This window comes from Terrapene carolina, unplaced genomic scaffold (assembly GCF_002925995.2).
Source record: "Terrapene carolina triunguis isolate 2854851 unplaced genomic scaffold, T_m_triunguis-2.0 Scaffold103, whole genome shotgun sequence".
NCBI classification, from domain to species: domain Eukaryota; kingdom Metazoa; phylum Chordata; order Testudines; family Emydidae; genus Terrapene; species Terrapene triunguis.
Window position 1 is genome coordinate 4879645 of NW_020664454.1, and position 27571 is coordinate 4907215.

Consider the following 27571-nt stretch of genomic DNA (forward strand, 5'->3'; position numbering starts at 1 on the left):
ACGCCATAGGCGTCCTTTCTGCCAATCAGAGGCGAGCTGGCCTGGATGGGCTACGATTGGCTCGTCCTGGCCATGTGACCTTGAAGTCGGGTGCTGATTGGGTGGAAGGGGGAGGCCTACGTGAGACTCGCGTTAGCTGCAGCGGCCGCTGGGGGTGGGAGTGAGGCTGTGTGCCGGGGAGGGGGCGGAGCTCGGGGCGAGGCCCAGCGGGCAGGGGGGCTAGCCCGGTGGATGTGGAGGGCCCTAGGCGCCCTAGCGCGGAGGAGGCCGGGAACGAGAGTTGGTGCGGACCAGGCCTTCCGAGGCGCCGGCCGCAGCTGCCCCGTGCGAGCCGCCCCGAAGCCGCCGCCGCCACCGCCCCCCAGCCAGCAGCCTCGGCGCTCCCCCGCCATGCCCGGCAGGAACAAGGCCTCGTGCAGTTGCCCGGACCTGCCTTCGGGGCAGCAGGTCGGGGAGGGCGGCCGGGACGCCAAGGGCCGCCTGTTCCAGGAGGAGTCTGAGGAGGAAGGAGGGGACCGCCGGGCAAAGCCCAACTTGGGGGACCCCGACGTTGTCAAGTCCCCCAGTGACCCCAAGCAGTACAGGTGAGGGGGGGACGGGAGCCTCCCTCCCCAACCGGCTGGAGGCAGTGCGGGGCGAGGGAGCCAGCCCTGGGGGAGCTGCCAGTGGGAACTGGGAGGGCTCCGTGTAGCGCGAGGGGGTGCTGGGGCATGGGTGAACTAGGGGGGTTGTGTACACGTTTGAATGCACTTAAGGCTGACGTTTTAGCCCATAATTATCACACGTGTTGCGGGGGGTTAGCGGGAGTTCAGAAACCAGAAGCTGGACCATAAGTCACAGTCCGTGATCATGACCTGTGGGATTCTGACTTTGCCTTTTGAACTAATGGAGTTAGAAATACTGCCTGCTGCTCCAGGGGGGAAAGGGGAGCTCTGGGGGAATCCAGGCGGGAAGGGGGCCCGCTTTCTTTGCTTTTAGCAAAGTTGTGTTTTGCTTGTTCCCCTCATGAGTTTTTTCTCCTGATGAGATGGATATTTGAGGGAAAACAAGAGAGGAAAAAGTGCCCCCGGGAAAGGATACAAGATTGGTAGGATGCCTGTAAGGGAGTGGAGACCTCGTTAGGGGGAAGGGGAAGAGAAGCGTCTTGAATGAGGAAATCGGAGCCTGGGAGAGTGAGTGATAAACAGTACTGGAGTGCATGTGTTGAAGATACTAGGGGCTGGGTCTCTGAACAGTGCAGGGGTGGTGTTAGGGCTTTTAACAGTAGAAGTTTGGTGTCCGGGGAGGAAAAGTGGCTATGAGTTAAGAGGAGTATAGCTGAAAAGGGTCTCCAAGCAGTACAGGGTTCAGGTTGAGGGAAGGAGAGAGGGTGTGATGAGACATCTTGACAGTAGAGGGCTGGCATTGGGGAGAGATCCAAGTCAGCAGTAGAGCTGGCAATATCTTGTAAGCCTTATCCATTATACTGTGCTGCCACTATTTAATGTTTGCAGGGTTAAAAATGTATGGCCAGGTCTAAACTAGAAACATTTGCTGATATAGCTTTACCAGTAAACTCTCTTAGCGTAGATACAGACTTATACTGCCAAAAAAAAAAAAAAGTCTTTTTGGTAATATAACTTATACCTGTTTTCTATGTGAAAGAGGTTATATGGGTAAAAGCACCCTTATGCAGTTGTAAGTGCTTCTACAGTAAGGCTTTTGCAGGTATAAAAATGTTGCCCAATAAATCACACCGCTGACTAATGTTGCTGAGCTGTCAAAAGTTTCTAATAAAGGTCTGGCTTTAATTTTCCAGCTTGCCAATGACACACTAAAAACTAGTTCTGTCAAACAAGAGGGAAACCAGTCTGGGGAGTATGTGACCTAGCACCCATGTGCTTTAGGCCCTAAGTGAGCAAGGCACTTACCTAATTTTAAGCGGGGGGAGGGGGGAATTATTTTGTGTTTAAATATGCTGTGAATTCAACAAGGCATTTGCTTCAAGAAGAAGGAGGTGGAGGCAGAGGCAGAATAATCCAGTGGGAGTGGCTAAACAAGATGGAAATAAGTGGCCCATCTAATGATGGGACATGACATCTGTTTGTTGTGATGAGTAGCTTCCCTGGATCTGTTTATACATTTTTTTTTTTAAATATGCATGCACCTAACCCTTTGAAGCATAATTTACCATCTATTTAGATACAGTTTAACAATTTTTAAATGGTTAGCTAGCTGACACCCCTGTCACTAGCTAACTTAATTTTAAAGGTGTTAATCTGCATTTTACACTAGGCAGTAAGTGGTGTTTCAAAGGGTGCTACGTCCCCCACTTTTTAAAAAGCCCATCTCTCTTCCTAGTTTAGATAACACCTCGGGTACTAACAAAGTTAATTTTGTGGGTTGAGAGAAAAATGAAAGTGAATGCCTCGCTAATGGAGTCCTTAACCAAAGTGATATGACCACATGAGAGAGTGGTCTCTGCACACACATCTTCCTTGAATGCAGCTTAATTTTATGTGCCACTGGGAGCAGTTAGCCATTTTTGCCATTTAGTTCCTGTAGCCTTCATCCCAATGAACAATATATGGCAGCCATTTTTAAAGAGGCCAGTTAACTGGATTTCTCTTAAGGAGATTTCTGTGTGCCAGCCTCTGTTTAATGCTAAACTTTCAGTCTTGAAGAATAAAGGCCAAAAAAATTGCCACTGGGGGTGAAGGCGGTACTCTTCATGCAGCCAGCTCCCACTGGCTGCATTTTGCCATTCCAGGCCAATGGGGGCTGCAGGAAGCAGCAGCCAGCACATCCCTCAACCCATGCCGCTTCCCGCACTCCCCATTGGTGGGAACAGCGAACCGTGGCCAGTGGGAGCTGCGATCGGCTGAACCTGCAGATCCTGCAGGTAAACAAATTGTCCCGGCCCACCAGTGGATTTCCCTGACGGGCCGCATGCCAAAGGTTGCCGAACCCTACCCTAACTCTTCTCTGATGGAAGTCAATGGTTAAAAGTCACTGATTTCCATGGGAGGGGAGTTAGGCCGGCACTTGAATGGTTTTGAAAATCTTACCCTTAGAACACAACTTTGGTGTTCCTGTATGCTATATCTGACAACCCATAAGCAAAGTATTCAAAAAGCAGGTAGTCTAACAGTATATGCCATCTACTTCTCCACTCACAGACACACACTTAACCACTACGGTACACCACAGACCGTATACCATAGCCTTAATTCTGTGTCCCAGTGATGCCAGTGTGCCACCATTACCTCTTGCCAAACTACACCCTTCACACAACAAAATAAAGTACCTCTGCCCTCTAGTGACATCATAATGGGGGGAAATTTTAGATTGGTTAATTGGGACAAAAATATCCATGTCTTAGGTCATAATAGCCGGGCCACGCAGTAGCTGTGTCATGCCATCATTCAGTTGCCTTAACTGAACATTTCCATACAATTAATGAGTGTGTTTGGAATTCTTTAAGTTTAACCTTATCCGCGTTTCCTGGGTTTATAATATTTGTACTTGGATAATTACAGTATCCCTGTAATGTTCCTTAACCTAAATTGACATGTATCTCAGTCTCTATTAGTTATAAGAACAAAAGTAACAGAGTCCTGTGGCACCTTTAAGACTAACAGATGTATTGGAGCATAAGCTTTCGTGGGTGAATGCCCACTTTGTCGGATACATGCATCCGACGAAGCGGGCATTCACCCACGAAAGCTTTATGCTCCAATACATCTGTTAGTCTTAAAGGTGCCACAGGACTCTCTGTTGCTTTTTACAGATCCAGACTAACACGGCTGCCCCTCTGATACAAGAACAAAAGTGACATTCTGACACATAACTTATCTCCAAAATTGCTGTGTTTTGAGCATTCTCACTTTTATTACCCACAAATACTCTGTGGTATGTTCATCTGTATATCTGAAGCATCTTATATCAGCATTAGGATTTTAATTCAGTAAATGGAGTTTCCTCTGCTGGATGGAGCAGAGACTCTAGCGTGCTGTTTTTTTGGCTAGTTGACATGTAAGGAGGTAACTTGTCACAAGAATAAGTGTTCTGTTAATGCTAGCTATGGTGTTTAAATTTGATATCCCTTTTTAAAAACAAAATCTTAGCCATTCTGTGGCCAATGTCTAGTCTGAACAAACAACAATGAAGAATTTCTAAAAAGCAACCAAAATATACACCACCCTAGTTTGTCTTTATGTTTTAGGTTCAGTGATGGGAGTCCATCATTCCTACATGCTGCTCAGATACTAGCAGTAACTAGTGTTCAGTTATAGTTTGATTACACCTCTCTCTTTTTTTCCAGCTGTGACTAAAACATGGAAAAAGTGAACAATTAGCTCAACTAGCATCTCTGCTTAGCATTACCTAACTCTGTTTTAGATTCTTGCTAGCTGAAACCAAAGCGCCTTCAGCAGTTGCCTAGTTCATCCACAGCCTTGTTCATGGAATCTGTTTCCCTGTCTTACTACTTAACATCTTCAGTGATGATCTGGAGGTGGGGAGTAAATACACAGTAGTATCATCTGCTCACTTATTTATAGGGGGAAGTGTGGTGAGGACAGAAAAAATAATGAAGACTTTAAAAGATAAAACTTGCCAAACCAGCATATGGCTTCTGTCAAATCTTTCTTCCAAAACAATAGGGATGCTGCGTTGCTTTACCTCAAGCTTCATATTGATCACTAGCAAATGAGTACCAATTGTGGGCCATGAAAAACTGAAGAAGCTAACGGTCTCCATCAGTGAAGAGGATAACTGATGCTGTTCAGTTGTAGGCATCCTGAAGCTATTCTGAAATTACATCAGTTGAGGATTGTGCTTTGAGTTCTATGGGATTCGAGTAAATATTATAGGCAGTATTTGGAATTGTGTATGTGTAACAGCTGTGATGGCCGAGTGGTTAAGGTGTTGGACTTGATACTTATGCAGTTACAATTGTAAATAATTTTCCAAATTTGTATGTATGGTATAATTAAGATTCAGTGTTGGTGGTAGTGGGGTAGTTTTATGTGCATGGAGTGGGGTTGTCTCAAAAGTTAATTATTTCTGCATAACAGAGAACTATTTTAAAAGCTATTGTCATGATACCGCCAACTAATAATAGTCTGGCTTTTCCTTCCAGATCAAGTGAAGTGAGGGCTTCTACCCTATTGGGTAAATGTGATCCTCGGCCTTGGCTGTGCTAAGGATGATAAATCCCTGCACAGAGGGGCAGTACGCGGAGGTGGTGACTTGGACCTCTTAGCCTTTTAGGTTGGTTTTGGCCCTGTAGAATGTAAATCATAACTTCATAACACTCAACAAAACACAAATGAGAATCAGCTGGAGAAGAATACACAGCTAACTTTTTTGTGGAAGTAGATTATCCAACGTGCATACATGAGTGGAGAGTGAAAGCTGTATTACTGAGAAGAGTTGTGGAGTAACACTGGGCAGCGAGTTACAAATTTGTGCTGCATAATAACAGCAAAGAAAGCCAGTTATTTTCTTTAGGCTGTAGCAGTTTAAAGTCATGGAGCAGAGAAATGATATCTTCTCTCTGTTGTGAAGAAGAGGCGTCAGCTGGGAGGAAATTCAGAGCAACAATGATTGGGGTCTCAAGAGATTGACTTAAGGAAAGATTAAGACCCTCTTCTACAAACTGCTCTTTGTGCGTAGACCATTGCACAGGCAACGTAGAGTCCCATTCGCTTCACTGAGCTTTCTAGGTCCGAAGGTCTGTCTGCATAAAACTAGTTGCACTTATAGGTGTATTTGCTTCAGGAAACTAATCTGACATAGGGAAAGAACTTCATAAATAGCAACTGCAGCATTTGATGGTTTGTTTTTTTTTAAGTTGCATAAGATAATAAAAGTTCACATACTTTTCACTGACTTTATCTCACTGTAAAATTTTCATCTGGCTTCTGCTAGTGCTTTGAGCTACTTCCATTTCTCTCCATTAGTTCTTAAAATGCTCCTCACGTATATTCTGCAACCAACAGGTCTACAACAACACTGGATATTTCACATTCCTGTCATACTTTGACACCTGTATAGCTTGTCATATAATGTACGCTACCATAGCAGACTGAGCACTCGACAATCAAATATTCTGCATCTGTGTAGGAAAAAAAAAAAAGTTGCACCAATAATTCACTCATATAAAGATAATTGTCAAGTAAAACACAATGAAGTCTCATGATATTACATCTTCCTTTCATACTTTGTAAACCTAGATCTGGAAAATCTGAATTGGGGATTGGGCCTTGTTATCCTTAACTATATGTGTCTTACATTAATTCCTACATTATTAATGTGCAGGCTGTTTTATAAAAGTTAAGCCCATGTCAGCTTATAAGGCATATTTAATTAAACAGCAAAAAATGTACTGGTAGATTAAGTTCTGGTTTTACTTTTGCACAGTGAAATTATTCATCTTGCTTTAGATCTTCAGTTGTTTTGATTTTAGAGGGTTTGACTAAGGAACTTCAGTTGAAGAGCCCAGAACAATTGTGGCAAATCCAGAAACACACAAACTTTCTGTGAGGTTCAGAGGTTTTAGGAAACAAGTGAAAAGTCTAAATAGTCATATAATTATTCTTATAGGTACATCAAATTACAAAATGGCTTGTGTGCGCTGTTGATTTCGGATTTAAATAACATGGACACTGCCCCTTCTGTGGTGTCTTCGGAGGGGGAGGACAGTGATGAATCTGAGGATGAAAGTGATGAGGATGACGACTCTGGAGCAGAGATTGAGGATGACAAAGAAGGTGATGATGATGACGATGACTATGATGAAGATGATGATGGTGGAGATGATGAGGATCTCAATGACCCTGATGACAGTGAATTGGAAGAACTAGCAGAAAAGGAAGAGACAAGAAAGAGGGGTTGTACAGAAAAGCAGGTATGTACTAATTTTACATGATGGAAAAATTGTTAAACGCAGAACTCCTGCGTAGGCACAAACTCTGAAGTGCTGTGGTCAGACAAGCAGGCTAGTCTTCCATGCATGTGTGTCCCCTACCTAATTTACCTTTGTATTTATATTGCCTTCATCACTTTTATGTGAGACCCCATCTCTTGCCCAGGTTTGAGCCTGTGCTGTTATTCATGAACACAGTGCTTGCCTAGTGATTGCAGCAGGAATAGCAGTAGAATGAAACATATTCTAGTCCTGGTCCATATTCCTCTTCTGATCCTGGGGGGAATAGGGTAACTGCTTGATTGGTGTGGGATTCATTGCTACCAGATAAAATTTTGAAAAATGACTCTTACCGTGGTGTATTTTCTAGTCTGCAGCTGCCCTTTGCGTTGCTGTCGGCAGCTTCTCTGACCCTGAAGACCTACCTGGATTAGCACACTTTCTGGAACACAGTATGTATCTGTTTATATTTCACATTTTCCTATTTCAGTGAAAAATGTGTTGCCATGTAGGTTTGACTTTATATAAGACACTAAAGAAGCAGCATTCTAGACTGCAGAATTACTGTTTTCCCATTTCAGATAGCTTGTGCCTGAGATTTTTCCCCACTGAATTCCACCTACATGTAGAATTCTTGCTTAATGACTGTTTGCATACAAAATAACTCTTCCTATCTAAAATCTTGTGATAGGTTGTAACTAGTATAAAATGTAGTTGAAGTTCAGTTTGTTTTAATTTTAAAGTACGGAGGATACTGTTTTGGAATAACATAATTTAATAAGGGAGAATGCAAAACATAATAAAAAGATGTATACATTAGTCGTAAGAATTAACTCCTTAACTTTGTATTTTGTAGATGCGCACGCACACCCACCCCACTCTCTTTATCTGTGCCCAGATACAAAAACTCTGCTTTCTAACACTTAATCTATTATTATTAAATGTGGACCAAGCCTTTCTCAGAGAACTAAAAGCATGCTTGATTGATTCTGATTTATCTGGTTAGATGTGCAGGTCTCTAGCAAAATTCTGAATTCAACTGTTCTTCTTTTCGCTGATCCTATTTTCATTTGATTCAATGAATTGCTCCTTTGCAAACATTGTCCAATAGCAATTCTAAAATTTTCTTCCGAGAGCCATAGTTGAGTGGTGGATTTTTCTTTCTTCTTGTTTTGAGTGGTTATTTTTCTCTGTGGTCTTGTGAATTTGAGGGAGTGTCTCCCAAAACATGGCAAGATAGGTTTTTATTAAAGTGTATATTGAAGGTTATCTTGTAAGCTTTCCGATATTCATGGGTAGTCCCAGGAAACACATATGAGAGATAAGGCACTTTAAAACAACAACAACAAAACCCTAAAACCCTTGGTCTTGATTTGCACACTCTTCCACTGCTTTTGTACCCATGTAACTCCATTGACTTCAGTGGAATTGTTCCTGATTTACATCAGGGTATGTGAGAGCACAACCAGAACCTTTGTTTTTATTGTTGTGCCTCATGTTTCCCTCAGGATAGGCTTCTTGCTTGTTCTTTAAATCTTGACTTTCCTGTCAAACAGGCTTGACTAGGAGGAAATTTAGGGGCTTTATGCCCCATCAATACTGAACTTTTTCCCTTTTAGTTCACCTCTCTCTCCTTTTCTGTATGCAATGTAGTTGTAGCCTTATTGGTCCCAGGATGTTAGAGACATAAGGTGGATGAGGTAATATCTTTTATTGGACCAGTTTCTGTTGGGTGTACCTTTTCCAGACCTGAAGAAGAGCTGTGTGTGGCTTGAAAGCTTGTCTTTCTCACCAACAGAAGTTAGTCCAAAAAAAGAGATCTACTTTTCTGTAATGAATACAGTGGCAGATGAGCCCACAAGTGGCTCATGGGAGGTGGTGATAGATAGCTTGCATGTCTGGCCTTTGTATAGTGACCACTACGGCCAAATTCAGATCAATGTACTCGGTCGTCGTGGCTTAAAGACGTATTTGAACATGAAACACTTGTCCTGAATTATTGCATGATGTTAGGCCCACAGTAACTGACCAGCCTGCTTTTCAACTGCCTTATCCATGATATAGTTGTTTGTCTGTGGCAAGTTGCTGTAAACTGCTAGTATTCTTATTTGGTAGCATCTTGCACCCACTTGCTACTGGTATAAATGACTACACGAAATGCAAGGCAGTGGAAAATCAGGCCATCAGTATGTAATTACTTCTTGTTCTATGTGATGGCTCTGTGAGCTGTCTTTCTGCAATCAAATGTTTATAAAATCTCCCTAATTTTGATGGCTTTTGTTTCAGTGGTATTTATGGGCAGTTTGAAGTATCCAGATGAGAATGGGTTTGACGCATTCCTGAAGAAACATGGGGGCAGTGACAACGCTTCAACTGACTGTGAACGGACAGTCTTCCAGTTTGATGTACAGAGGAAGTATTTTAAAGAAGCACTTGACAGGTAACTCGATCATACCGAACAAAGGATAGGTTAAAATAGACTAACATGATCTGTATCTGCCTGAGGAGACTGTGTAACTTTGCATTTTTTGTCTTGGCCTGATTGAAGGGAGCCAGCAGTGACTGAATCTTTAGAGGTCTCCTTATTGCAACAGATGACATAGATGGAGGGACTGACTGACTTTTGGATCTCTTGCTATCTTTTGAGATTGCAGCTGTACCTCACAGTTGTGTATATTCTCTTGGGATTAAGGTGATTTGTGCACCTGCTATGAGAGGAGGAAGGATTTCAATGGGTATGTCTACACAGCCTGTGGCAGTGAGCCTTCCAATATGGGTTGACGGACTCGGGCTAGCGCTCTAAAATAGCATGTAGACAGTGTGACGGGTTCAGTCACAGAGACCCCCCTTGGGACTGTCACCTGATGTGCTGAAATTACCTCTGAGCCCGTTTTCCCTGATAGCTTGGGACTCCAGAACCCTATCTTGTTGAGCCACACACACAAGTCTGCTGCAACACAGACCCAGGTCTGAACCATGCCCCCAAAGCTACAGACTTTAACCAAAAACTGCTCAGCAAGTCACCTATCTCCAGCACCCAGACACCCATTTCCCAATGGGATCCAAACCCCAAATAAATCCGTTTTACTCTGTATAAAGCTCATACAGGGTAAACTCATAAATTGTCCACCCTCTAAAACACTGATAGAGAGATATGCACAGCTGTTTGCTCCCCCAGGTATTAATCACTTACTCTGGGTTAATTAATAAATGAAAGTGATTTTATTAAGTATAAAAAGTAGGATTTAAGTAGTTTCAAGGAATAACAGACAGAACAAAGTAAGTCACCAAGCAAAATAAAACAAAACATGCAAGTCTAAGCGTAATATATTAAGAAACTGAATACAGGTAAATCTCACCCTCAGAGATGTTTCAATAAGCTTCTTTCATAGACTAGATTCCTTCCTAGTCTGGGCCCAATCCTTTCCCCTGGTACAGTTCTTGTTAGTTCCAGCTCAGGTGGTAACTAGGGGATTTCTCATGACTGGCAGCCCCCCTTGTTCTGTCTCTCTGGGTCCCCACCCCTCCTTCTAAATGGAAAAGTACTAGGTTTAAAATGGATTCCAGTACCAGGTGACATGGTCACATGTCCTGTGAGACCCTAACCTCCATTCTTTCTGGCCTGACTAACAGGATCACAGGAAGGCTTACAAGTAAACAGAGCCATTTACAACCAATTGTTCTAGTTAATGGGAACCATCAAGATCCTAAGCCACTGTTAATCGCCCACACTTTGCATAATTACAATAGGACCTCAGAGTAATTCTTCATATTTCTAGTTTTAGATACAAGAAGGATACATTCATACAAATAGGATGAACACACTCAGTAGATTATAAGCTTTGTAATGATACCTTACAAGAGACCTTTTGCATGAAGCATATTCCAGTTACATCATATTCATACTTATAAACATGTTTCCATAAACGTCACAGAGAGCACTTTGAAGTTGTGTTTCAGGATGGAGTTTGGGCTCTGAAGTCTGCCCTCTTTGGCTTCAGAGCCTGGCCCCCAAAGCGCTGTCTGCATGCTTAGGGTTACCATACGTCCGTTTTTTCCCGGACATGTCTGGCTTTTCGGCAATCAAACCCCCGTCCGGGGGGAATTGCCAAAAAGCCGAACATGTCCGGGAAAAATACCGTCCGGGCACTTCCTCTCCCGCAGCTGCTCTGCTCCTCCCCTGACTCAGACTTCGGCTCTGTTTAAGAGCCAAGCTGCCCGAGCCAGCGCTACCAGCTTCGGGCAGCCCCCTTGCCGCCGGAGCAGAGCAGCTGGAGCCCAGGAAGGGAAGTGCCCAGCCGGCGGCTCGGGGTCCGGAGGCACGGGGGCTGCCCGAAGCCGGAGCGCTTGGGCAGCTCGGCTCTTAAACAGAGCTGAAGAGTCAGGGAGCAGCAGCAGTCGCTGTAGCCCGCTCTGAGGTAAGCCAGAGTGGCCAGCAAAGCTGGGACTACCATGCACCGCTGATTGCACAGGTGGGGGGCAGCGCTGGGGGAGCTGCTCCGGGGAGTCGCCAAGAAGCACTGATTGTGGTGGGGGAGAAGGGGAGGGCAGTGTAAAAAAGGCAGAAGCGTGCAGAGGGATCGGAGCTCTGGCTGGGATAGGCATCGGGCTGCCTTGCCTGCAAGTGGATCAGAGCTCCTGGGGCTGGGGCGTGCTGTATGGCGCTCAGCTCCCCATTTGTGATGAGACACAGCAGTGTGGTGGATCACTGTGAAATACCTGCCCAATCAGAGCTGTGGGGGCAGGACGTGCAGGGGCTGGCTCCGACAGCTCCCATTGGAGCTTTTCCCAGCCAATGGGAGCCACTGAGCTTGGCTTGTGGCGGGCCCAGCACGTGGAGACCCTGGCTGCCCCTGATCCTAGGAGCAAACACAATGCCAAAACGAAAGTGTAAATTCACTGCAGAACTAAAGACGAAGTTCCCATGTTTTCGAAGTGGTAGAGACGAATGGGAAGCTGAGTGCATGGTATGTAGATCTGGTACTTACATCTCTGTGAAAAATAAAGGTGCTAATGATTTACAAACTCATGTGGACTCAGACAAGCACAAAAAAGCAGTTCAAGGAGAGAGCTCATCAACAAAATTGACAGATTATTTTGTAAAACCAGGCAGCGAATCAGAGGATGCTGTTACTGCAGCAGAGGGTGCGTTTGCATTTCACACTGTTAAGCATCATAATAGCTTTAAGTCAATGGATTGCACATCTGTCTTGTTGAAGAAGACATTCCCTGATTCTGAAGTGGCACAGAAATTTTCAAGTGCTAGAACCAAGACAGAAGCAATTGTTATCTCTGTGCTTGCACCGCATTCTGTTGATGTTGTTCTGAAAATGTTTGAAGAAAATGACATAGCTTACTGTGGAGTTGCTACAGATGGAAGCAATCACGGTTCAGTGAAAATATTTCCAGTAATTATTTAGTATTTCAACTGGAAGAATGGCGGTTTGCAGTCAAATTTGATTGAGGTCCAGAACACACCTAATGAGACTGCCGACACAATTGCTCATTACGTAAAAGAAACGCTTGAAAAAAATGGTTTGTTCGAGAAGTGTATTGCATTTACAGGTGACAACTGCAATACAATGTTTGGAGGACTCCGGCGTGATGAAGATGGAAAGAACGTGTTTGCAAACTTAAAGAAGTTGTTGCAGAAGAGAACATTAATTGGTGTGGGTTGCCCAGCACACATTTTGAACAACTGTGTTCACCATGCAGCAGAAAGAATGAACATTGACATTGAGAACGTTATTTTTAAAATTTACCAGTACTTTCATATCTACACTGTCCGAACTGAGCGACTGAAGGAGTACTGTGAGTTTGTTGATGTTGACTACAGAAAGCTGCTTTCTCATAGCAAGACATGATGGCTGTCATTATTTCCAGGCATTACAAGGCTGATACAGATGTTTCCGGCCTTGAAGTCATTCTTTCTGTCACAGGACAAACCACCCATAGTGCTTAAGACATTTTTTGAGTATGAATTAAGTGAGATTTACCTCTGGCACATGCATTCACTCATGAGTGTATTCCAAACTTACATCCAAGAAATCGAAAGGGAAAGCAATTCTGTTGTGGAAGTGCTGAACAGTTTGAACTCGGTTCAGACTATCCTTCTTGAACGCAAGACTCACAACTTTATGTTCCTGAAAGTTAAGGGACTACTGGCACAAAAGCGCATGGAAGAAATTGATGAAGAGTATGACAAATTCTATGCTGAAGTAAATATGTACAGCAGATGCTTAGAATATTTGGAGATGTGGCTTAGACCCCTGGAAGACTTCTCTTGTTTCAGGTGGATTACCCTGAGTGAGACACCGAATTGGAGTGATGTGGAACCTTGTATCAAGTACCTGACCGATAAGGGGATGCAAATTGATGACGTGAAGTGTTTTGATCAGTTCAGCAACCTGAAGAAGTTTACAGAAAGTTGCAACAGTGATGAAGAGTTCAGTAATTTGCTAGCACACCAGAAGTCGACCAAATATTTTGAGAAATCCAAAAACATTGCGTGTCATTCAGAACTGTTAAAGATTGGACAGTTCTTCTTTACTATTCCTTCTCACAATGCAAATGTAGAGCGAATTTTTTCACTGATGCAAAGCCAATGGACAAAGGAAAGGACCAACTTGAATGTTGAGTCGTTGAAAGGAATTCTACTTGTACAGTACAACTTCAGACAAACTTCTTGTAAAGACTTTCATGCCTTCTTAAAGAGCAATAAACCACTGCTGAGAAAAATGCTATCTGCAGAGAAGTATGCCTGGGCACAAGAGGAGAAAGAAAACTGAAGAACTGGTGAAAGGAAAGGACTCACTACATATAAAGAATTACGTCCGGGAGGAATTTTTAAATAGCTCAAAATGTCCGGGATTTTACCGGGCAGGGAGGAGAACTGGCTGCTCCAAAGGCATCTGGGGAGCTGGGAAACAGAACAGTGTGAGCTGCGTTTCCTGACCGCTCCCAAAAACTGAGCGCCGGGGCAGATCCTCCACTGGTGTAAACTGAGCAGCTTCATTAAAGTCATGGGAGTCTACACTAGTGGAGTGCCTGACTCTAGAATTGGTGCAGCTGTTTCGTGTGGCTGGGAGGGAGGAGGGGGAATGCGGGGCGCTCGGGAGGGGGCGGAGACATTGGGGAAGGGGTTGGAATGGGGGCAGGGAAGGGGCAGAGTTGGGCAGGGGCGGGGAAAGGGGCGGAGTTGGGGCGGGGAAGGGGCCCCGTGGAGTGTCCTCTTTTTTCAGTGTTCAAATATGGTAACCCTATGCATGCTATTTTTAGGGCATTAACGCAAGCCCCGATAGCCCAACTCTATCAAACTGGGCTGGGAGGCTTGCTGCCATGGGCTGTGTAACTATATGTGCACAATGTGTGTTTACTGCAGTTAACATGTTGGCTATATTTTAGGACTTTACTATAAAGTCTCCTGTTGTTGCATTTCTAGTTAATTCCATTTATCAACTACTCAGGAGAGGTGCAGCTAGAATCTTTTAGTGGCCTGTTCCTTTTAAATATGTGCCCCTGAAGCTATTTAATTTTTGGTTAAGTCTCTTTTCAAAAAAGAGAGAGTCTTCAGTCTTACAAAAGCTCTAGTTTATGTGGTCCACAATACTATTCAAGAAAGTACATGTTTAAGGCCATGAAAGATCATTGAGTGTGCTCACACCAGGTCATATGATATTGTCAAGGCTGTATCCCTACTTTGAACTTTAGGGTACAAATGTAGGGGCCTGCATGAGGACTCCTAAGCTTAACTACCAGCTTAGTTCTGGTCCGCTGCCACCATCTCAAATTCCCTTCCCTGGGTAGCCTTGAGAGACCTTCACCAATTCCCTGGTGAATACAGATCCACACTCCTTGGATCTTAAAACAAGGAGAAATTGACCCTTCCCCCCTCCTTCCTTTCACCAACTCCTGGTGAATACAGATCCAAACCCCCTTGGATCTTAAAACAAGGAGAAATTGACCCTCCCCCCCTCCTTCCTTTCACCAACTCCTGGTGAATATAGATCCAAACCCCCTTGGATCTTAAAACAAAGAGAAATCAATCAGGTTCTTAAAAAGAAGGCTTTTAATTAAAGAAAAAGGTAAAAATCATCTCTGTAAAATCAGTATGGAAAATAACTTTACAGGGTAATCAAACTTAAAGAGCTCAGAGGACCCCCCCCCCCGTCTTAGGTTCAAAGTACAGTAAACAAAGATAAACACTCTGGTAAAAGGTACATTACAAGTTGAGAAAACAAAGTAAATCTAAGACGCCTTGCCTGACTTTTTACTTACAAGTTTGAAATAGGAGAGACTTGTTTAGAAAGATGGGGAGAACCTGGATTGATGTCTGGTCCCTCTCGGTCCCCAGAGCGAACAACAACTTAAACAAAGGACACAAAACAAAAGCCTTTTCCCCCCCCAAGATTTGAAAGTATCTTGTCCCCTTATTGGTCCTTAGGGTCAGGTGTCAGCCAGGTTACCCGAGCTTCTTAACCCTTTACAGGTAAAAGGATTTGGAGTCTCTGTACACAGGAGAGCTGTTTCCCTTCCCTTTATAGTTATGACAGATATGTTAGCACAATAAAACTCTATCAGTCTAACTGGATTCCTGCCATAAGGAGAAAAATATTCTCTCTCCTTTGGAGAAGTGCAAGTTTAATATTTTTAATACATCTATTTCCCTCTTCTTGCCCCCCATCCTCCTGCAGGAGGAAACTAGGCTGCACTGCAATTAGGTGTTTTTATCAAAGCCATTAATATGTTGATTGAGCTAAGGTTTGCCTGAGAAGGTACACACAATGGGAGTGCTGCTTTTATGGGAGCTATGAGCAAACATGTAAGGGCAGAATTCAGCCCTTTAAGGGTTGAAATCAGACCAGCTTGAAGGGGTCTAGAAACTAGCAACAAAATATTTAGAGATATGTTAAGATTTTTCTTCTACAGAGAGACTGAAAAGGATGGGGCTATTGTGACAAAGAAAGGATATGATAGTCTGTAAAGTAATGTATGGTATAGGAAAAAGTAATTCCTGTTAACCTTACTCATACAAGAATGACTGCAGCCAATGAATGTGAAAGGCAACAAATTGCAAACTAATGAAAGGAAATATTCTTTAGTTCAGTGGATAATGAAGCTATGGAATGCTTTGCCTCATGATGTTAAAGCAAAAAGCTGAATAGGATTTTAAAAAATAATTAGATGTTTATTTATTTTCATTGTTTACTAGTCTCCAGTAAAAGGTAACCTACCCAAAGCTCTTGCCAGTCTCTAAAAATACACTTATACATAAACAGCTTGTCAATTACTCCAAGATCAAATCACCTAACAACTGCATTGATATTGTCAAACTGAATTTAAAAATTCAATGCTTAATCCCTTATCCGATGAAGCATCTGCTACTGGTGGCCACCGTTGGAGATGAGAATTAGGCTAGATGGACCACTGATATGATCCTTCTTAGGATGTAAAGGCAGATAACTGTGCATTCTATGGTACCATGTCCTACCAACACACTTCCACTCCAAAGAGCAGGGGGCCTTGCTTTTTTTTTTTTTTTTTTTTTTAAAAATACTTAAAAATTGGCTTTATAAAATTTTCTGTAAAGGCTTTAAGAACTGGTGCAAATCCTAAATGTAAAAACAGTGGATGTTGTTTGTCACAAAAACAGGGTTTTTTTGTTGTAGAAAAACTTTTTTTTGTTTTTGTTTTGTTTTTATTCTGCTTATTAGACAATGGGGGAAAATGAAATTTACCATTTTTCTTTATTTTTTAGGTGGGCACAGTTCTTCATTCACCCACTAATGATCAGGGATGCAATTGACCGGGAAGTTGAGGCTGTGGACAGTGGTAAGTGTAATGTTCTTCTCACCATTATTCTTCCCACCTCACCATTATTCTTCAGAATGTTTGGTGCTTGGTATAACAATATATTGCACTTAAAGTACTGAATTTATTCCAAGCTGTTTCCCTGAAATGTAACCAATATGCATTGGTCCACTTCTAATTCACCACATGTTCTAGTAAAGCCCAAAGTAGTATCTAATTGGGCAGGGAGTACCTAGGTTTTCTGACAATAAGGCAGTACATATATCTGACAGAAGCACGTCTGAAAAACTTTGCTAAATCAGTGAAGCAAAACAAAACTGATGTACAGAATGAAAAAGAACGAGGTTAGAGGTAATCTGCAAAGAGGTGAAAAGGTTGCTGCTGCTTTTTGATGCTCTGATACATAAAGAAGACCTGAAAGGGGTGAGCTTTTAAGGAAATATTAAAAATATTTTTTCTTCTTGTTTTTTAAGTTAGGAATTATAAGTCTGGTCTTTCCTGATTTTGTTAGAGGACATACTAATGGCCCCAAATGTGTATTGTGAACTTTCTCATCCGTTCCACTGAAGGTGGGGCAATAGGATCTTTAACAAGGATGTCTTTTCTCTGAAGTGCTTCTCAGGGGGCTGAGTTTAAATTAAAGTTATTAACAAAAACAGAGTTTAAAACAGTCTAAGAATCCCTCATGCTTCAGCAGCTCAGTGTTCAATCTCTTGATTTCATAATCCTGCTGGAGTTCCAGGGTAGATAAACTTTGGCTATAAACTACAAGGAATAGTAATATTTAACCTGTTCTTTTGTACTTTCTTTTTAAAGGTCCAATTCCACAAGGTGTTGCTGGTCCTCCATTCCCACTAAATGGAAGTTGAGGGCATGCAAAACGTTGCAGGATTGGGCCCTAAATGCCCCCCCCCTTCTCCGTTTCCCCTTCCCTCCCCATACTTGGCTTCTCAGCAATGAACTGAGGTTTTGTTCTTTTCTCTTCTCTGTCCATTTTGAGCACAGGGGGTAAGTGATGTAGTTCAACTACTTCACTGCTGCTTCATGTGCCTGGCAAAAAATGCTCCCAGTGCTGCTCCATGTAATGTGTTCCCTGTAAAGGTTAGTATTAGTTACATAGCAACATTGCCTCGCATAGCGATGATTAATACAGTGCTAATGCTTTAAATTAACAGAGTATCAACTAGCAAGACCCTCTGATGCAAACAGAAAGGAAATGCTGTTTGGAAGCCTTGCCAGGCCTGGGCATCCTATGAAGAAATTCTTTTGGGGTATGTTCTTCTCTGACATTCTAAGACTTTATTAAACATGTGGTGTTAGAAAAGGTAGCAAAATGTCTTAACGATATGAGATTATTTGTAGTATCACACTAAAATCTGGTGGCAGTTGAAATGTGTGAAAACAGTTCTTCATTCTGAATACAGTAAAACACTTTGGGATAAAAGGTGCAATATCTATTTAATATATTTTCAACGGTAGCCCTTCTGTTTAGCTGATGCTAATTAGACTGGCTCATGGTCATTTTGTGTTAGTGTACTGGTGATGTTCTCTAGGGAAGCCCTGGTTTGCATAACCTCTGGTCTTTTTCCTTTAAAAATCCTTGGAAAAATAAGATTTGTATTTGGACATAAAAGAAAAAGTACATGTGGGCTCACAAGGACTGAGTCTAGGAAGATATTTCAAAAGGGTTGGTTCAGTCTCAGGGCTGCAGTAGCAGCTGAAGAGTTGCTTCACTGCCGTTCCACAGCCTTGTGGGTGGGAGAGAATTCACTTCATATGGTCCCAGGAGAGCCCTTCTGCACCAAGCCCCAAGTGTGCTGGTGTGCATAAGTTACAAGATAATGCTTGTGTTAAACCCTATCAGCTTTTTTAACCTGACTAGATTTCAAATGGAGTGTAGTTCCATGTGCTACATCAGGGGTCGGCAACCTTTCAGAAGTGGTGTGCCGAGTCTTTATTTATTCACTCTAATTTAAGGTTTCGCGTGACAGTAATACATTTTAACATTTTTAGAAGGCCTCTTTCTCTGTCTATAATATATAACTAAACTATTGTTATATGTAAAGTAAATAAGGTTTTTAAAATGTTTAAGAACCTTCTTTTAAAATTAAATTAAAATGCAGAGCCCCCCGGACCGGTGGCCAGGACCCGGGCAGTGTGAGTGCCTCTGAAAATCAGCTCGCGTGCCGCCTTCGGCACGCATGCCATAGGTTGCCTACCCCTGTGCTACAGCTGAATCTCTCCTGACAACTGTTGCAGTTTTACAATCACATTTTCCTTTAAAAAAAACAAACAAACAAAAACAAAATTTGCAATGGGGGGGGAGAGTATCGCATAAATATGGGAAACAAAAAGGCCATACACCAAGAGCTGTCCACAGTGCACAAAGTGAACATACAGAAAACACTTTTTTTGAAATATTTGTTACTTGTAACAATACTAAGTAAAAACTGAGTGAAGTGTAACTTCAAAGTTGATGTTCCTTTAACTCTGTTTTCTAGCAGTTGTTTTTGTGTGTTAATACAGAACCTTAACATTAGTTAAAAAAATTTCTGTGTATGTTTTCAGCATTTCTTCATGTTTTTATGCCATTAGAACACTCTGTGCCAGATCCTGTATCCCTTGCACATGCAGAATTCCTGTTGGCTTTACTGGGAGTTTTTGGTACTCAAGGAGTCCAAGACTGGGTTCTGTGATCTTATGTTATATGAGGCTCTGGCATATCTGTATCCAGATAACTGACTTTTTTTTTTTTTTTTAAATATATTTACAGGCAATGCAGAGACACTCAAACATGAGCCTAAAACGAATAATATTGATACCTACACCAGGCTGAGGGATTTCTGGCAGCGCTATTACTCTGCTCACTATATGACTTTAGTTGTCCAATCTAAAGGTAACAGCAGTTGTTGGTTAAATACAGTCAGTTATTTACTGCTTTGAAGTAGTGGTCTGTTTCAGTCTCAGCTCAGCACTATCCCCATCTACTTACATAATGCTTCACATCTGTGACTTGTGGTGTTCTACAAACTTGTCAGGCAAGCATCTATGTGCATAGCTTTTAAACATTTAAATTAGTTTATGGGACTGTCTTGGAGATCTAACCATCAGTTGTGAAATACCTAACCAGGGAACCACAAGTTTGAATCCCGGCTTGACTCTCTCACCTGTCTTTGATCTCCTTACCTTGATTTCCAGCAGCTTACTTTTTTGTGTTTTTTTTCAGGTGAGATCTTAACACACAGGATCTGTCTTCTCTGTATGGAGACTGGAGATTTTTTGACTTTTTTCAGTAGGAATTAGGGGTTTGTCCTGGGCAAAACTGCATGGCACACACCACAACTTGAATGCAGCTGAAAATGATGACATTTCAGTGATGAAATGATTTTGTACTTTGGGCTGATAGATTATATAAATGACATCCTGATCGACTTTGTGTTAGGTCTCAGTTCAGCAAAGCACTTAAGCTTGAGGTTAAAGGGAGTTGATCATGCTTAATTAAACATGTGCTTGAGACCTTTATTCAATAGGGATAGGCTTAAGCAAACTCTTGAAGTTAGGTATGGGCTTAAGTGCTGCTTTTGAGTCTCAAATTCTCTGTGCCTCAGTTCTCCCTCTGTAAAAATAGGGATGATACCTTTTCTTCTCTGACCTTTATTTTTCCTATCTAGACTGTATGCTTTTCAGGGCAGAGCCTGTGTGTTACCAGACTTTTGTGCAGGACCTATCAGGTTAGAGCTTCTAGGGATGCTACTATAATAATGGAAAACATGCTAAGTTGGATGCATTGGCCTTAGGTAGTATTTGCAAAAGGCAGATTACAGTAGTTCTGTTGGTTTTGCTTGTGATTGGAAGAAATGCATGGGAGCCACTAGCCCTGCAAGTCATCTCCATAGTCCATCTCTGTTAAAGAAATGTTGTCTTTTTTTCTTTTCTATAAAAATCATCACTTTTCTTGTGATATAAGGAACACTAATGTACTGGTTGGAATGCAGAATTCTTGCTAGTCACACTTTTGCTATTTCATGATTTTTTTGAGCTGTTAACTTTATATAATCATTCCTTTACAAGGAAGCAAGAGAAAAAGTGCTTCTCATGTGATACTCTGCAATATGCTACTTTGGTGCACAACTACACCAGATTTGCCCCTTCTCAGACTGCTGCATCAGTTCTGTCCTTGGGGTGATTGAACAGATCTAGTATACTAGGCATTTTGCAAATCCCAAAGCTGTTAATGCTTATAAACAGGCACTCCAGGTACCACCAGCCTTTCAATATCAGTCCTAATAAGCGTGTGGTGCAGGTGGTACAGAGCAACATCAAGACATGATCCAAGGCCAGGTTTATATGGGGTTTGGGAAAATCAGAGTCAACCCAACAGGTTTTGATGTTTGCACTCCAGCACTTACCAATTTAGAGAGAACTGGCCTGCTGTCTCCCTAAATTAACTTGGGCAAATGGGACAGGATTGGTAACCTGCCCTTATCATCCTGAGAATCTGCCTTTGTCCTTCAGCAAGGCGTATTTTTTTTCTCTCTCTCTCCTTACTAGAAACTCTGGATACTTTGGAAAAGTGGGTGACTGAAATCTTCTCAGCGATCCCAAATAAGTAAGATTCTTTTCTGATTACTTTCTTACATGGAAGCTGTGAAATTACATTATTACAAAATTACAAAATTCCATGCATGCACTGTTCAAAACTGTTGAGATTTTTAAAATGCCATTACCTCCATTACTGAGGAAATTATCCTCTTCTAACTGACTGAATACTGGTTGACTTTGGAGGTTAAAAGTTAGGTTTTATTTTGATTAAATATTTCTTAATGTTTTTGCATAGCAAGTTTTAAGCATTTAAGATGCTATGAGGTATCTGCCTGAAGTTGGAGTGTGATTGGCATCTGCTACACCTGTGCTGATGCCTTGTTGCCTGCTGTGGTTGGATGGAAAATTATAATCTGCAGTTACAGCATTCTAAATCTTACATCACTGCTTTGTGTTAAATAAATGGCAGCAAGTCACAGCTGAATCATGGTTTGTGGTGGTGGTTAGCTGTCATCTTCATAACTACAACAGGTTTTGATTGTGGCCTTTCAAACTAATACAGTATAATCCACTATATCATGCTGTCTAAAATGGGCACGTAATCCAAATGTAGTCTTAACCTTAAAATTGCTGAATTCATAGGGTGTATCCCCTCAATTAACAATCTTACCAATTTGTGGCTGAAAATGACTGTTTTCCCCCATCTCGTACCTACCATTTTGGTGTGAATGCTTCTTGATGTGTTATAGAACACTGGGTGACTTGCACACACTTCCTCAAACTGCAGGTTCCTGCTGACAAAATATTTGTTTAAAGATAGCACCCTTTTGTTTACTTATCTATGTCAATATCTCTATTAGAAATCCAAGAGGGATAGGGGAAACAAGGGGCTCTCACAACCTACCAGGCTCTTAACAAGGTGTGGTGGTGGGGTCTGTGTGTGGATTTTGTGATATTCTTGCCTGCACCTGCTCCAAACTCCTGTTCCATGCTAGTTTTGGGAGGTTCGGTGCCATCAGTGGAGTGATGTGCCCAAAACTTGGGGGGCAGGGTTTGTGGAAGTCTCATGGGACTGGTGAATGTCGTGTGTTCTTTTATTCAGGATGTGTGTAGCTCTTGTGCCCTAATCCAGAGTCACATCAAAAGACTAGACATTTTGGTTCTCTAGGGGCTTGAGGTTATCATCACTCCAGGACCGTGGGCATAAGGCAGCTTGTACGTGCCTCTGTGTGAACCTGGATCATGACCAGTAAACATCATGCTACATACTTCTATTTTATTTATTTATTTATTTATTTATTTATTTATTTATTTTTAAGTGGCTTACCCAGGCCAAGCTTTGGTCACCTGACACAGCCTTTTGACACACCAGAATTTCACAAACTTTACAGAGGTGAGTGAACTGATTTCTTCTTTCTGTATTGTTAAGTGTTCTAAATTGGAATTGTATATACCACTGTGCAGATTCTTATTTCTTTGTTTTAAAATGGACAATATATTTTTGTTTCAATAATGTAGGGTTATGTATTTTTCCCACTACTTTCTGCATTAAATACAATATTTTGCCCACTTCTGATTTATCAGACTTTGAGACAGGAGTAGTAATGTATTTGCATTTAATTAATACATTTCTTCCTGTTCAGTTTTTCCAGTCAGAAAAGTTCATTCATTGAGCATCACCTGGGCACTTCCCCCACAGGATCAGCATTACAGGTGAGGATGGACAACATCTTATTGATAACACATGCTTGACTATAGGGGAAAAAAAATCCTCTAAATAACTGAGGCTCTTTGGATTTGTTCATGTTGCAAGTTGTGCTGGTTTAAGTAAAGATGTGTGTTTAAAATTAATCTAAATAAGCTAGTGCAAACCCCTGTGTGGACACTCTTAAACTGATTTACATCTGTTTTATATAGATTAAGTTTAAATTGATAATCAGTAAGGGAGCTGTTAATCTCAATGTCCTGATTAATTTTTAGTTGAGTCACTATGTTCTGTCTACCTAAATTCCACTTGTATTTTCAATTTGATATCTCTTTATAGAGATGCTGTTTAAAGATGACACTTGTCGCGGGTGAATTGGGCAGTGTATAACGTAGTTGTTTGTCTAGTGACTTGGGATCTTCACATAAAAGATGTTAGTTTTACCTCTTGTCATTGTAAACTTTTTTGTTTTAGGGTGAAGCCACTTCACTACATCTCCTGGCTAGTTGGACATGAAGGCAAAGGCAGTGTTCTTTCCTTTCTTAGGAAAAAGTATGTATCAGAGTTCAATATAGTGTCCACTGTAATAAAGTGAAAAATAATATTCTAAAGTGAAAATATTTGGGAAAATTGATCTAAGATTAAGAAGAGTCAAATTTTCTTGGTAATTCCCTTTCAAGTTTGTGGCAGCCATGTTACTTAGTTTAGGATACTCTGATAGTTTACTTCTAGGAGGAAGTAAATTTACTTCCCTTCTAGAATGTTCTTTCTTTCTTTCTTTCTCTCTCTCTCTCTCTCTCTCAGAGCTTTGCACTATGTTTTGTGAATTGGTAGAAAGGTATCTTGTGGTAGTCTGTTTTGGTATCTCTTTGAAAGTCCTTCAGGCAGTCCTTTCATTATGCAAGTCAGAGATAAGCTCAAATAAGTGTGCTGTAATTATAGCCATACTTCAGGATAGCTTTTAACTGGAATAATGGATACTGGGTTTAAATCCCCAATAGATTTTGGGCTCTTGCATTATATGGAGGAAATGGTGAGACAGGATTTGAACAGAACTCCACCTACTCTATCTTCAGCATTTCTGTGACTTTGACAGATGAAGGTTACAAGCACTTCTATGAGGTAAACCTTATTGCAACTTGGATTTCTGATAATTTTGGTATTTCCAAATGTCAAAATAACTTTATCAGTTTGTCTTTGTCTTCAGGTTGCACACGTTGTATTTCAGTATCTGAAGATGTTGCAGAAAAGAGGACCAGATAAAAGGTAACCATTTAAATCCTTTGTAGTGTGTGTTTCACCTTTTTACTTTTTTGATAAATATATATTAGAACAGATGCAGTGAATCAGTGGTGGAAAATAACTTATTTTTTAAAAAAACCCAGGAATTGTAGGTCACCATAAAAAGGCAATGTGACAAACAGCAGTGGAGTGGTAACTGTCATCTACTGGGGTTTGCTGACTGCTCTTGTATGCTTTAACCAAAGGGTTAGTGTGCAGAGAGCACAATTTTATGTGCTCTTACCTTGTTATTTCCATGTGGATGATCCAAGTGCTCTGATTTTAGGGTTGGGAAAATAGCACCGGTCTAACTTAAACTGGTTTTTAAACCAATATAGATAAACCGGTGCTAGCTCCTGCTTATGGACACTTATTTCCGTTTAAGAGCAGTTTATTTTGGTTTAACTTAAAGTTGTTACTAACAGACTTAAGGTAGACCAAGTAAGCCTGTTTTAAAGCGAAATAAGTGTCCATGCAGCATTTTGCACTGGTTAACTAAATTAGTTTGAAATAAACTGGTTCAACTCAGCATGTCTTTAGTGGAAGACAAAAAAGCAAGAAGTGGAGAATTGTGTCCTAGGGAATTGCTAAAGACATCCCTGAATGCCACATCCTTCCCCAATAGTAAGCTCAAGCATTTCTGAATTTGGTGTAGTAGTTGGAGCCTGAGACTAGAAGTCATGAGTTGAGGATTCTGTTTTCGGTTCTTTAACTAACTTGCTGTCTGATCTTGACTATTTTGTGATTCGCATCTCCATCTATAATAAGGGCATGATTATTTGCAGGAATAACGAGGGCCAACTGACAATGGTAAACTGCTTTTGAGATTACCAGATAAAAGGAGTTGTATGTGTATTTCGAGTGCACATCTCATAGATGTATGAAGAATTATTGCAGAGAAACTGACTTCAACTTCCACTATGATATCTTACCTAGAAATGGTGTTTCATTCGTGTCTTGGTAATAAATGTTGCAATGTAATGGGGAAACTTTTTTCCTCCTACAGAATTTGGGAAGAGATCCAGAAGATTGAAGCTAATGAATTTCATTACCAAGAACAGGTACTAGTTAATCTTCATCAGTTGCTTTCTGTGTGTAGCTTGTCTGTCAGAGGATTTGGAAATTCTGATCTCGCAATACTTTGAAAACATAGATGAGATGAGGCAGAACGAGAATGTGTTAAACATAAAGAATTCATATTTTAGGTAGAGAAATGTTAGACTTTGACTTGTGAAATTGTCCTTTAACAAAACCAAAACACAACTTGAATTTTTTGCATGTGGTGTCCTTCCAAGGGCCGTCATCCCTTTCTTCACATTTTGATCTTCTTTTCCTTGCTTATTATGGTCAGTTTCTCTTTATCGTCCGATTTATATTGTAAAATCCTTGCAGAGGGAACCTTGTCTTATTTACCTGTAGGGTGCTATGAATGCTAATGATGCCCTCTCCCTCTCTCCAACCCCTCCCTCCCCCCCAAGCATTTCTGCATACTCTCATTTGTGGGGAAACAGCTCTTGGTACTGTGGCACTTCAGGGCACTTAACATATCAGCGCTGCTTTCTGTAATAAGGGGTGAAGAATGAGTTGGGCACACAAGGGGTCATGTGTTAATGAAATCCTTTTTCGCTATTAAAGCATTAAACAGTTAAGTGCGGTCTGTGGTTTTGTGTCAAGTTATTACTGGCTTACTCCCCTTGTAACAAAAGCTTTTTAACCTTTTAAGAAAGATACAGGAAAAGAAGGAAAAACACTTTAAAGCATTTGAAATGGAAAGTATTAAGGCTTTCATTTTAACAGTATCCATTATTCCCTTTCCCTTTAGCTAGAGTCTCTTACAGGAGAGATGCCTGTTTGACAGTATTTTCGATGGTATTAACTGTCTCTTTTGAGGAAAAGAGAAAAGGTTAGTTTAGATCAGTGGTTCTCAAACTTTTTCTATTGGCGACCCCTTTCACACAGCAAGCCTCTTGAATGTGACCTCCCCCTAAAATTAAAAATGGGGGTTTTTAATTTAATTTAATGGGGGCTTAGGCTGTCAGCCCTATGCAGGGTTGACAGACAGCTCACAACCCCCATGTAGTAACGTCGCGACCCCCAGTTTGAGAACCCCTGGTTTAGATGGTTTGGAGCTGTTGTTGAAGTCCCAACTTGTCTTCCTTTAAGACAAAACAAGACACAAATACACACAAAGTGGGAGAGAAGTCTAGCAAAGATAACAAATGTGCCGTGGATAACTTCAGAAAGTTAAGCGTTTCTGAATTGTGGATTGGAGTTAGTCTAAATAGCTGAACTCACAGCTTCTGATTTCCTCTCAGGACTGGAGAGAAACTTTTTGTAGACTTCACTGCATCAATCATGCACTAAAGACCCTGTCCCAGGTGTGATTACCAGGTGGTACAATTGGCATTTGTAAAAAAACAGGGACAGCTACTGTTTGTATATGCTAGTGGGTCTCAATCTATTTACCATTTTGGGACGTGTATGTGGCCCACAGTGTGTTATCCAATACAACCTGTATGTCCCTGAAGATTTCACTTGGGCCGCAGCTCTGTGCTGATTGGGCTGCAAGGGCCCATGGGCCTCAGGTTGAGAACCACTGGTATATGCCTTGCATCAACATGATCCAGCCATTGGCATCATGCAATGCCTTTTTTCCCTAGTGTAGACAGACCCATAATTGTAGCCAGGATAATACAGTTATTTTTCTTGCTTTTGTAAAAGTACAATCAGATCTAACGTCTCTGCAGCTAGTCACAAGATAGGGAGAAAGCAGAAACCTTTTCATTAGTAAAAAGCAACAGAGGGTCCTGTGGCACCTTTAAGACTAAGGCCTGGTCTACACTAGGACTTTAATTCGGATTTAGCTGCCTTAATCCGAATTAACCCTTCACCCGTCCACACTACAGAGCCAGTTAATTCGAATTAAAGGGCCCTTTAAATCGATTTCTGTACTCCACCTCGACGAACGGAGTAGAGCCTAAATCGATTTTGTTAATTCGAATTAGGGTTAGTGTGGACGCACACCACCGAATTACTGTATTTAAGTTAATGGGGTAGTGTGGCCGCACACCACCGAATTAATGTGGTTTAAAACCGAATTAAGGTGCTTAGTGTGGCCACGCACAATCGAATTTATACAACCTGTTTCCCAAATTCGAATTATCTAAATTCGGATTAATCCTGTAGTGTAGACATACCCTAACAGAAGTATTGGGAGCATAAGCTTTCGTGGGTAAGAACCTCACTTCTTCTTACCCACGAAAGCTTATGCTCCCAATACTTCTGTTAGTCTTAAAGGTGCCACAGGACCCTCTGTTGCTTTT

The 27571-nt window shown here is 41.5% G+C and overlaps 1 protein-coding gene across 1 annotated transcript in view; it reads left to right on the forward strand.

Annotated features, from left to right (window-relative positions):
- Nucleotides 1–192: 192 nt before the first annotated feature.
- LOC112104311 (nardilysin) overlaps nt 193–27571 on the forward strand; it is a 47958-nt gene continuing 20579 nt past the window's right edge. Inside the window, exons 1-14 of the mRNA XM_024196544.2 lie at nt 193–584; nt 6589–6892; nt 7281–7362; nt 9197–9350; nt 16668–16741; nt 17896–17991; nt 19494–19616; nt 21272–21329; nt 22582–22655; nt 22906–22975; nt 23442–23519; nt 23969–24089; nt 24175–24233; nt 25255–25309. Coding sequence (XP_024052312.1) covers nt 232–584; nt 6589–6892; nt 7281–7362; nt 9197–9350; nt 16668–16741; nt 17896–17991; nt 19494–19616; nt 21272–21329; nt 22582–22655; nt 22906–22975; nt 23442–23519; nt 23969–24089; nt 24175–24233; nt 25255–25309 — 1701 coding nt within the window. The 5' untranslated portion in view covers nt 193–231. The remainder of the gene's footprint in view (nt 585–6588; nt 6893–7280; nt 7363–9196; nt 9351–16667; nt 16742–17895; nt 17992–19493; nt 19617–21271; nt 21330–22581; nt 22656–22905; nt 22976–23441; nt 23520–23968; nt 24090–24174; nt 24234–25254; nt 25310–27571) is intronic.